This window comes from Bos taurus, chromosome 13 (genome assembly GCF_002263795.3).
Source record: "Bos taurus isolate L1 Dominette 01449 registration number 42190680 breed Hereford chromosome 13, ARS-UCD2.0, whole genome shotgun sequence".
Lineage (NCBI taxonomy): Eukaryota > Metazoa > Chordata > Mammalia > Artiodactyla > Bovidae > Bos > Bos taurus.
The window spans coordinates 63,873,577-63,885,403 of NC_037340.1; the positions used below are offsets into that span (position 1 = coordinate 63,873,577).

The window sequence follows — 11,827 nt, forward strand, 5'->3', positions numbered from 1 at the left end:
ATAGAATTGTCTGAACTATGATTTTCATTAATTATTCGTATCTCATTAAGAATTATTTAATGTTTAGAACTTAGAGGCCCTTGGTTTGGAATCATAATGGTGTCTCCTCCAAAATTTCTTCTATAAGTATCTGAAAAATTGCTCACTAATCATTAGAAAAGTGCAAATCAAAATGAAAGTGAGATGTACACCCATTAAGGTGTTTAATAACACCCATTTAAGGTGTTATTAAAAAAAAAATGAAAGTTATTCATCCTTGGTAAGGATGTGGAGAAATTGGGATTCCTCCTACATTGCTGGTGACAATATAAAATGGTATACCACTATGGAAAACAGTTTGGTGGGTCCTCAAAATGTTAAACATAGAATTACCTTATGGTTCAACAATATATTCTTTTGGTCATACCCAAAAGAATTTAAGGCAGGAACTCAGATACTTATCATATAACTATGTTCATAATCAGCATTATCTATATTAGCCAAAAGGTGGAAGCAACTTAAAATGTCCATCAACAGATGATTGGATAAACAAAATGTGGTATGTACATACAGTGCAATATTGTCCAACGTTAGAAAGGAAATTCTAACACAGGCTATAGCATGGGTGAACCTTAAGGATACAATGCTAAGTGAAATAAGACAGCCACAAAAGGACAAATATTGTATGATTCCACTTACATGAAGTATCTAGAATAAGCAAATTTATAGAGACAGAAAGTAGAATAGAGTTTACCAAGGACAGGGGAGAAGGCAGAAGCAAGGAGGTAAGTTTAAAGAAATGAGTTTTTGTCTGGTAAACTAAAGTTCTGGAAATGGTGGCAATGGTTACACAACAGTGTGAATATGTTTAGTGTCATTGAATTGTATACTTAAAATGGTAAATTTTTATTTTATATATATTTAACCACAGTAAAAAAAAGTTTTTTTTTAATGCCTGCTTTTTATGTAAAGAACCTCATAAGAAGGGAAGGGACATTTGTATACTTCTGGATGATCCATGTTGATGTATGCCAGAAACCAATACAATATTGTAATTATCCTTCAATTAAAAATAAATTAGAAAAAAACTCAAGCTGAAATGACCAAGCTTCTATAAGTTAGTACAGTAAGATAAAAATTCTTTACAAAAAATTTGGCTGAGCCAAAATTCTTGTGCTGCAGGCTAGAAAGCATTCTCTAGAAACTTAATGCTTTGAGTCAGGGTTGTAGGAGTTAAAAACCACATAATTCTGGCAACACATAGCTACACCAAAACATAAAGAACATTGAAAGAAGAACATTCCTGGGATATATCCAGGTCAGAATTTGTGAGCTTAATTTCATTTGTTCATAAAACCAAAAAGTCTGTTCTAACTCAAACTCTGCATCCTTTGTAACCACATGTATGTCTGTTGGACAGGCAGATCTAGGGGTAAAAGGAGGGGTGCCCTAGAAGAGCTGATCTTGAGGCTGCACGAGTAGGGTGCTCTCGAGCCCAGGGCACTCTTCTCTTTACCTATAAGCTTGTGGTACTAGGATTGGTGTTGGTGGAGGGGGCTGATGAGTGGGGCTTTTGACAAGCAGGGAGAAGGCCTACCACCCACGGTGATAGGTGCATTTTCTGGTGCATCTGACCCTCGCAGTTCAGCTAAGATATGAAATGATCTTTTTTTCCTTTTTTGTTTAGTATTCTAAACGCATATGACCTATGTATCTCTTTAAATGTGCTTTTAACAGTTTGTTAAAGAAATCGATAATGAGAAGAGAATGCGACTTTTGCAGTTTGTTACTGGGACCTGCCGACTGCCAGTTGGAGGATTTGCTGACCTCATGGGTATGTCTACAGGATCACGCTGCTGTTACCCTAATGTGTATACAGTATATCAGAAATAACAAAGTATAGCTATTTTCTTAATTAGATATAGTTAACCAGGATTTGTGTCAACTTTTAAATCACTTTGTAATCCTTCTCTCAAAAATGTTTAATTCTTAGCCTAGACTCCACATTTTTCATTCATTTGGCAAACATTTCAGTGTTTCCTGTGAGCCAGGCACTATTGTTTGTATTATATTTTAATGACTTATTTACCACTCTTCCCTGTTATACCTGGAGCTGCTTGAGATATAGATCCATATCTTCCATCTTTTTATTTCTATTACCTGTCACATAATAGTCACTGATTAAATTATATGTTGTTTAGAAATGGATGACTATAAGAATATTTTGTGATTAAATAATAAGTAAATTCAGGTCTTTATTTAACACTAACAATATGCAAGTAGCATGGGAGGATAGAAGTTGGAATCCTTAAGTCTGCTGGAAAAAGAGAGTCAGAATTAAAGAATCAAGTAGGTGACTCCCTGGCAGTCCAGTGGTGAAGACTCAGCACTGCCCACACAAGGGACGCGGGTACGATCACTGTCCGGGGGACTAGGAGCCCACGTGCCCTGTGGCATGGCCAAAAGGTAAAGACATAAGTAGATCAAGTAGACGATTTTGGATAGTATGTTGAACCAGTTCAAGACTTTAAAAACCAGACCAAAAGAATTTGGACATTACTTAGGGTTTTGGAAGCTCTGGGAGCTTTTTGAAGATAGAATTTGTTGAAGCTGCATTTTAGAAGACTTGATAGTATAGCATGCAAATAGAAAAGCGTGGAAATAGGAAGAAACCATTAGAGCTATGATAAAAAACTGATCTTAAGAGAGAAAATAGGGATGGAAAAAGTAGAAATAAGAGGAGTTCCAAAGGTAGAAATAAGACTTGATTAGAATATTAAATATAAAGGAAGAATGCTTACATTTTATGCAACATGGAGAAGTTGTGAAGTGTAAGGAATCTGCTAAGTGTAAGGTGACTGTCAGACAACCAAGTAGAAAATTTCAATGAGAGGACAGTTTTATAGGTGTTGAGTTTAGAGGTAAGAGTTAGAGAAAGTAGGCTCATAAGAGCAGTGAAGCTGTGAGAATGGATGGGCTTGTGCAGAAATAGAATACAAAGAATAGAGAGCTGATGCTTAAAAACATCTGTATTTAGGGTTGAGATAGAACTACCCTAGAGGCAGAGGAGAGGCCAGGGAGTAAAAAAGAAAAATATTTTAGTCTCTCCGAAGCAATATAGAAGGGAAGTTTTTATCTAGTGCTCCAGAGAAGTCTCAAAAAGGATAATTTCTAAGTACATTTTTGGAGAGGGGCACCTTTGAGAATGCTCTCTAGTTTGAAAGAGAGAGACCATGTTGGGGTTTGGAGAGGTTAAGGAATAGTGACTAAAAGGAAGAAAAAAATTGCTACAAGTTTCTCAATAAAAACTGGGAACTTGATTATTAAAAAAATAAGAACTAGGTCTGCTCTTAGAAATAATATTAGGATTGGGTGGAGTAGTCTGAAGCAATACAGAAGGATACTTTTGGAAGACAGTGAAATTGTGATTCATCAAATTTTAGAGGACAATTAGTTTAACCTCCCTTCCACCCAGTATAGGAAAATAAAGTTGTAAGAGTAAAGTATATAATAATTAAATCTGGTGGATCTTGACCTTAACAGGTCTAATATCCCATTTTTGTAACATATTTATATCTTTAATATTATATAATGAAGTTGGTAGATATGAAATGTATCTACAACCTCCCAAAAATACATGAACATAACACTAACTGTAATATCTAGAAGTTTTTAAGTGATTTATGAAGAAATTATATTTATTTCAGTACATGTATATCTGGGAAACTGTTAGAAGACACAAAAAGTTGTTCCTGTTTAAATGAGCTGATCTAAGAGAAGGTCAGAAGCTCTTTGTATATAAGAATTACTGAAATATGAAAGAACAGATAGAAAAGGTAAAAAATAATAGACAAAAAAAACACGTGTAAGAGAAAGAGGGAAATAGCCTAAATGAAATAAGGATAATATACCTGCCAAAATATAGCTGATTAAAGTAGAGGAAAAATGAGGTAGAACTTAAAGTATAATGTCTAATCATGGAATTCCAGTATAAGCCAAGGCTCTGATATTTAAAAGACCTCAGACCTTTTTAAAGTTGAAATAGGTTGAAAAATAGGAATAAACGTGCGGAGTCTATATGAAGGTTGTTTGGTTTAGGGGTAGTTGTCAGTAAGATTGAAAACAATAGACAGCCTAAAATTTCAGTTTATGTTTACAAATGATGTCTTACAAGTCCATAAAATTTTAGAAAACATCCAGGGTAACTGGTATTATTTGTCAAATAGCCTTTATCATTGAAATTCACTGTGAATCCTTCATTTCATATTTCTCTATTTTGATATTTGATTCAGTCTATTAAAAGAAATCCAAAAGAAATGCAAAGAACTGCCTCACTGGAAAATATCCTGATATTGGGAAGGACTGAAGGCAGGAGGAGAGGTGGATGATAAAGGATGCAGTGGTTGGAGGGCATCACTGACTCAATGGACATGAGTTTGGGCGGGCTCTGGCAGTTGGCGGTGGACAGGGAAGCCTGGCATGCTGCAGTCCATGGAGTTGCAGACAGTCGGACACGACTGAGTGACTGAACTGAACTGATATATCATTTTGCTTTCTAATCATGTTATAGTAGATATTCATTGACCTGCAGAAATTATTCCCAGGGAAGCTAATAGGTATATATACTGAATAATAAGAAACCAAAAGAATTATGAACTCCTTAAACAGGTCTGGCATACTGCAGCTGTGGATCAAATCCAGTATTCCTCCCAATTTTATAAATAAAGATTCATGAGATCATCAAAAAAAAAAAAAAGAAGAAATCCAGACTCTGTTATATACTAATTAGCACTATTAAACTTGTCATCTGTGTGGCTAGAAATGTTATAATATATTGAGAGAATGTGCAGTACATAAACTAATAATTTCAAGCTTAATTATTATTTTAGCTATCCTGTTTCATAATGACCATACTGGGCTTTTCACATAACTACTTAAGAAAACACTTCAGTGTTAGTAGATGCAAAAGTACTACCAATTTATATTTGTATTGTGTTTAGTCAGGTGGAACATGAGAAAATTCTTTGGCTTGACTTATTTTACACATGGCAGAAACATTAAGTGTGCCTGGCGCTGTCTTATTCAGAAGTCCAGTAGTACTTCCAATTGTGACCACCAATAAATGCTGCTGAGGGGCAGCAGTGATGTTTTGAGAAAACCAGTACTAAAAGATAACCATTAACAGCCGACTCGAGATAAATGAGAGGCAAGAATTGGGTAAAAAGTGTGTCAGGGCACACCCTACAGGACCTATTGAATTCATTAGGTAGTTTACATTTTCTAAAGTTTTCACAGTTTTCTATTTAAATCAAATTTTATAAGACAGTGAGTTTTAGTTTCCCTGTTTAAAATTGAAATTAAACTTTTTATGCCTTGTAATGTGAGATATTATTAATTACAGCATTCTGGTGTTCTAGCTAAGGGGTGTAGATGAAACTGCATTTTCTCCTCCTTAGCATGCATTAACAATATGGTTCTCAAATTGAGTACTCATCAGAATCATCTGGAAGCTTGTTAAAATATTGTTGCTGAGCCTCACCCCTAGAATTTTTGATTCAGTTCAGTTGGGGCCTGTGTATTTGTGATTCGTTAAGTTCCCTGGTGATGCTGATACAGCTGAATTGGGGATAGCAATTTGAGAACCATTACACTATCAAGCTGTTGATGATTTCACTATATTTTAGGGAGCAATGGGCCACAGAAGTTCTGCATTGAAAAAGTCGGGAAAGAAAATTGGTTGCCTAGAAGTCATACCTGGTAAGTAAAATCAGAAAGAGTGTTTATGTATAACTGAAACTCTTTACTATTCACCTGAAACTAACACAACAATGTTAATCAACTCTTCTCCAAAATAAAAATTTTAAAAAGTGTAGAAAATATCCTTTTCTCACTTATCTTGTATATACTAAAGCATGTTACAAATTAGAAATGAAATATTTTCTCCATGGTATTGAATTATTTTTAACAGCTTTAGTGACATATAATTTATGTAACAAAAAAATTACCCATTTTAATCTAGTAATATTTAGTAGATTTTCAAAGAAGTAACCATCACTACAATCCAGTTTTAGAGTATTTCTGTCACCCCAAAACAATCTCTGTTACCAGTTTACAGTTAATCCCTTTTCTCACCACTGCATTTTTTTTTTTTGAAATGTGATATTTAGAAAACACTTTAACATTTCTCTGTAGGCAGAGGAAGAAATCAAATCTAGGTAGCTATAGAGAGAGACTCTTAGCACAGTGACAGAAATAATGTTTTCTTATTATAAATGTAGTTTAACCACATTTCCAAAAATGTACAAAACTAAAAACCCTAATCTTAAATACAAAATGTTGGAATTCAATGTAATGCCAACAATATCTGCACTTTATTTTGTGAGACATTTCAGTAGTCATATATAGACCTTGCCGGACATTTGTGTATTTTTCCTATCTGCCCTTTTTATGCTCTCTTGTGTGCTCTTCTGTATTTTCATTAATACGACTTTTTAAAACAGCTTGGCATGTTTGTTGAAGAATCAGTTGACCATAAATACATGGGTTTATTTTTGAATTCTCACTTCTTTTCCATTGATCTATAATATTTGTTCACAGTGACTAACATTTTGTTGATTATTATATCTTTTCAGTAAGTTTTGATATTAGATATGCATTCTCCAACTTTTTTCAAGATTGTTTCTGCTCTTCTAGGTCCTTTGGATTTCCATATGAATTGTAGGATCAGCTTGTCCAATTCTGCAAAGAGATCAGCTGGGATTTTGATACAAATTGATTAGTTAGTTTGGGGGAGTATTGCCATCCTAACAGTATTGTCTTCTGACTCATGAATATCAGGTGTCTTTCCCTTTATTTAGATGTCTGATGTATTTCAACAGTGTTTTGTAGTTTTTATTACGTAAGTCCTGCTTTTCTTCTGAAAAATTTATTCCTAAGTATTTTATTCTTTAAGAAACTATTATAAATGGAATTATTTTCTTAATTTCACTTAAGATTATTCATTGCTAGTATATCGAGATACAGTTGATTGTCTTACACTCATCTTGTACACATGTATTTTGATTTGACCTTTTGTCACTTTTTTTAAACTTGGAACACACTGTGCCATTACATTATTGTGAACAGCTTATCTCAGTCATGCATGAAAACTAGTCTCATTACTTTTTCAAGTTCCATGTTTTTATTTGTTCATTTCTATAACTAAATTTATTTTCCCTTTGTGGAAACATTATTTCTTCTGTTACCAAATATCTGTTGAGTGAGTGCTCAGTCATGACTGACACTTTGTGATCCCATGGATTTACTGTAGCCTTCTAGCCTCTTTTGTTCATGAAATTTTCCCAGGAAGAATACTAGAGTGGGTTGCCATTTCCTCCTCCAGGGTATCTTCCCGACCCACCCAGGGATCGAACCTGTGTCTCCTGTGTCTCCTGCATTGGCAGGCAGCTTTTTTGCAACTGAGCCACCTGGGAAGCCCGCCAAGTGTCCACCTGCACCTTATCCTAAAACTATAGCAGAAGGCCAAGGCTTTAGGGCAGATTCACTGCCTGTTACCTTGTGAAAGTGTCCTTAATATGCCCCCAAATTAGAAGATACCTTTTAAAATTCATAGTTAAGAATAAAAGAAAGTCAGTAGGACCAGCATATTAGATATGAGAGCAGAAAATATTTTTATTGTTAATGGGGTATATTTAAAACCTTTTGATAAGAGACCTATGACCCACAAAGCCTAAAGTATTAATATTTACCATCTAGCCCAAACAGCAAACGTTTGCTGACCATGTTTGATTATAGAGTAAATGGGAAAGTTTAAGAGGTCTGGCATTTTACTGCGTACCTATTGAGCATCTGGTACTATGCTATATATGCTTATTTCTTCTTTATTGAATCCTGAGAGGTAAGTACTGTTAACTTTCATTTTACCAAAGAAAAAAAACAGACTTGGAAAAGTGAAAAAATAAAACAGGTGCCCAAGGGCCCAGTGATGGAGCTGAGATTTCAACCTAATTTTGCCTGGCTTTGAAACCATTGTTAGTATATATCCTTTTCTCAAGGTAACAATTCTTACTTTTAGTTTTAACCGCCTGGACCTGCCACCCTACAAGAGCTATGAGCAACTGAAGGAAAAGCTGTTATTTGCTATTGAAGAAACAGAAGGCTTTGGACAAGAGTGAATTCTGAGAGCCTGCACCACCAAAGGACAAGAATTTATTTGCAACGTTTGTCCTTTTCCTTCTTTGCCTATTGCACACTTGTAAAATTGGACTGTGACTGTTTAGAGAGTTATCTTGAGTGTAAGTAAATTAATGTTATCATTGAGATTTATCTCCCAGTGATTCTGGGTTTCTTCTCAGTGTTTTCAGAAATCAGATCTGCAAATGACTTAGTCATAAACCTTACTTACCATGAGATTAACACAGCAATGAAATCTGCCTTGTCTTATTCCACTAGATTGTTTCCTTAACAAAAAATTTGTGTCTCAGAAGTCTCACTTAGGTTTTTTTTCTTTTAGAGATTCTGAAAATATGCAGGGAATTTCCATGGTAACTAAAATATATAGGATCTACCTATTAAGCCTCATGGAAAGAGGTATTTGTTTAAAACAGCCCAGCTTCTGGGGTTGTGAGCAAACTTCCGGCTTGTGCTCTCCCTCTTCTTTCAGCCTGGCCTGACTGTTGTTTTTCCTTTTCGGAGCATGAAATCCATGCATCATTTGATGTTATCCCTAGAAAAGAGATGCTAGACTCTTGTATCTCTCCACAAAGTAGTTTTGTGGAGAAGTTGGTCCCGGTCTGCAAATGACTTCACTTAGAAATTTGATTGTTTTAATTGCCTCGCAAATACTAAACTTGACAAACAATACTGACACTATGCTGCCTTCACTGTAGAGAAAAAAAAAAAGTTAGCCAATTTTTGAAATTAATTTGGGTGACTTTATCGAAGGCCATTGACAGTTTTTGTGTGTTCCTGTATATCAATTCCATCTTTAAATTTTATCATAATCCAACAATTCCAGTTACATTTAACTCCTGCTAAGGAGTTCAAATTAGAGTGCTTTCTAATCCAAGTAGAGGTCAATGAAAATATCTATAAAATCATTTTCATTAGGGAGGAAGAGCTGTGGTACTGGTTAAAAAAGTGAGTAAATGCATTTACAGCAATACATTTCTAGTAACCACAGAAATGTATTGTCTGTGTGAATTAAAACTTCACAGATTGACAATTTATCTGACAAATGTTATAATAGTTACTTCCATTCTGTCTTGTCCTGATTTGAATTTTCTGTTCACGTCTAACAATTTTAACAGGTTTTTCCCATGACCATTTAACATTAGATTGCTCTGTTAGTAACTGATTAATGCACTTTGACCTTCTCTGTGGTAATTTTTTTTAACTTAGCCTGCTTAGACTTAGCAAGATGACTGCTGTCAGAGGACAGTGGGAGAAAGCCTAAGCCAGCTGAGTGCCTATCATAATTGAACTCATAACCTAATATCTCATGAAATAGGGACTTTGGCAGGTTTCAGTAGCATAGCATGAAAAAGTAGCATTGAGCCAAAAATAAGCAAATAGCAAACCCCTGTTCTATTTGGAAAGGAAATGGGGGGTTTTGTCCGTAACTACTCTTATCTTGAAACAACGACAAAAGCATTTTTTAACTTGTATATCTGTATTCTAAAACACTGCCATCATAAAGCAGACATGTGAGTGAAAGGGTTGCCTCATCCAGAAGTCGTTAGTGTGAAGGGAGAGATTGGGCTACCCCCAGTCCTATCTTAATTTTGATTTTATTCTACATAGTCTAGGAAATGTACTATGGTCTCTAAAAGCCCTAGTTTTCAAAGTGACTCTGCCTTTTTGTTGGTAGGGGGCAAAAAACACTATTGCTTTGTCTTACAGAGCGAATGTCTGCCAACTACCCATTCGTTATATGTCTGAACTTTGGTAATATATGGCTATGGAGATTAAACCTTCTATAAAGACTTCCTATTGAGGTGAATGCTCATATTGAAATGTAGTTACCTACAATATTTACTAGAGATTTATGAGATTAAATTAAGAGATAATGTAAGAAAGTAGACTTTTTTGTTCTACATGCTTGATGATTCATTTAGGGACCTAGAAATATTGTGCGAAAATGTATAAATATCATCCAAAAGGCTTTCTGCCCTATATTTTTAAAATACAGAATAGTTATATATGAAGTAGTCCCGGCCCTAGTTCTATAGGGCTTGGCTATTAATATTTTTATGGAAGAAATGTTTAGTTCTGGAAAAGGTAAATGCTTGTATATATTTTTGCAGCCTGGGATCTCCCTTACTCCATTTCTTCCTTTAATTTAAATGGCCACCTGTATATGTCTTTCCCTGCTGTGTTAGGAAAATGGGGGCTGGATATCCCAAGAATCAGAGGTTATATAAAAATACTGCAGATAGACAGCAGACATAAATATCTACCAAATGCTATCTTAAATTTTGGTCCAAACTGATCATTTGGAAATAGATTTATTGTAAGTGTTTAATTAGAGTGATTTCTTAAATCTGAACTAAATTGCTTTTAGAGTCCTTTTTCTTTGTAAGCATTGTAAATGCTAATAAATCCTGTTAATTTTTTTACTGCATGTTATGTTGAAATAAAAACAAAGTAAAATGAGCAATTGCCTTATTATTATTCTTCTGCTCTTTTGGGAGGTTGGGGAAGGCAGCGTTTCACATAGCCTGGGTGAGGAGGGAAGGACCTTGTTTTATCAAATAGATTGATTTAAAACTGGTCCAGCAGCTCATAATAATGAATTCTTGCTCTGGCTTTTATGATCTTAAATCAGAGTGCAGGAGAATTTTAATTTCATAAGACTTACAATAACTCTATTTAAAAGTTCGGGTACTAATTTTTCATCAAGAGATTGACATACCAGTGTCATTTCATCAGAAATTTTAGTGAAACATGACTCACCAGCTCATAGAGGTTCATCCTAAATCAACTATGTCAATTAGGCCCACTCTGCCAATTTTTTATTTACCTGGTTAATAACTTGAAATGTTACTAGGGATGACTTATGGAATTAGACTTCTGTTTTTATATCCCTCCTTGTTTTGGATGTAAATCCATCCTTTTAAATTCCTTTAAGTTAACTACATCTATTTAATATTGTTGGCATCTCCAGCCCCCCCCGCATTTTTTTTTAGTTGCTTTCAGAATTATTTGTATATATGCTATGCTTTTGTTAACCAAAAATGGAATAGCAGCACTGGATTGTATATTATTGTATTGGAGTTCCTTTGTTTTCTTAAATTGTAATTTCAAATACTCAGGTAACTCTACAAGTACCATATAGGGAGTCAAGTGCTGTTACAGAGGTCCTGCAGTGGGCTCCCTCACTTGTGTTTCCTAAAAGATGTAAGACTGTTTACAATTAAACTTTCTGGTCCTTCCTTTGTACACTTTGATATTAGTCTTGAATAAAGTTTTTCCCACCTGCAGGGAAGCCTTTTATGTGACCAGGATGTATAGATTTCTCCCCCTCTGCTTTTGTACATGGGCAAGTTACTGCCTGCCTGTGCTTGAAGTAGATGGGAGAAAAACTAGAAAGACTCGGGTGAGACTGGATTTGGTGCCTGTGTTGAAGAGAACCAAGATGAAGATGTCTACTTTTCTGGCACAACTAAGGGTGCCCTAAGACAGGATCTCAGCCATGGGTGCTCAATAGAGAATCACCAGCTAGCTAACAAGACTTTTTCTTATTAGGAAACCAAGTGGTCATTCTGTGATTTAAAATTGACCCAGTGGAAAGACGCTAAGGGAAGTGGGTTTGTTTTTTTTTTTTTTAATTTTAATATGGTGATCTAGC

The 11,827-nt window shown here is 35.0% G+C and overlaps 1 protein-coding gene across 4 annotated transcripts in view; it reads left to right on the forward strand.

Annotated features, from left to right (window-relative positions):
* Nucleotides 1–11,459, forward strand: part of ITCH (itchy E3 ubiquitin protein ligase) — a 99,946-nt gene extending 88,487 nt beyond the window's left edge. For 3 of the 4 annotated variants that reach the window (XM_059892506.1, XM_010811429.4, XM_059892507.1), the window contains 3 exons: nucleotides 1,717–1,813; nucleotides 5,664–5,736; nucleotides 8,054–11,459. In XM_059892506.1, coding sequence (XP_059748489.1) covers nucleotides 1,717–1,813; nucleotides 5,664–5,736; nucleotides 8,054–8,153 — 270 coding nt within the window. In that variant the 3' untranslated portion in view covers nucleotides 8,154–11,459. 4 annotated transcript variants of the gene reach the window in all.
* The last annotated feature ends 368 nt before the right edge of the window (nucleotides 11,460–11,827 follow it).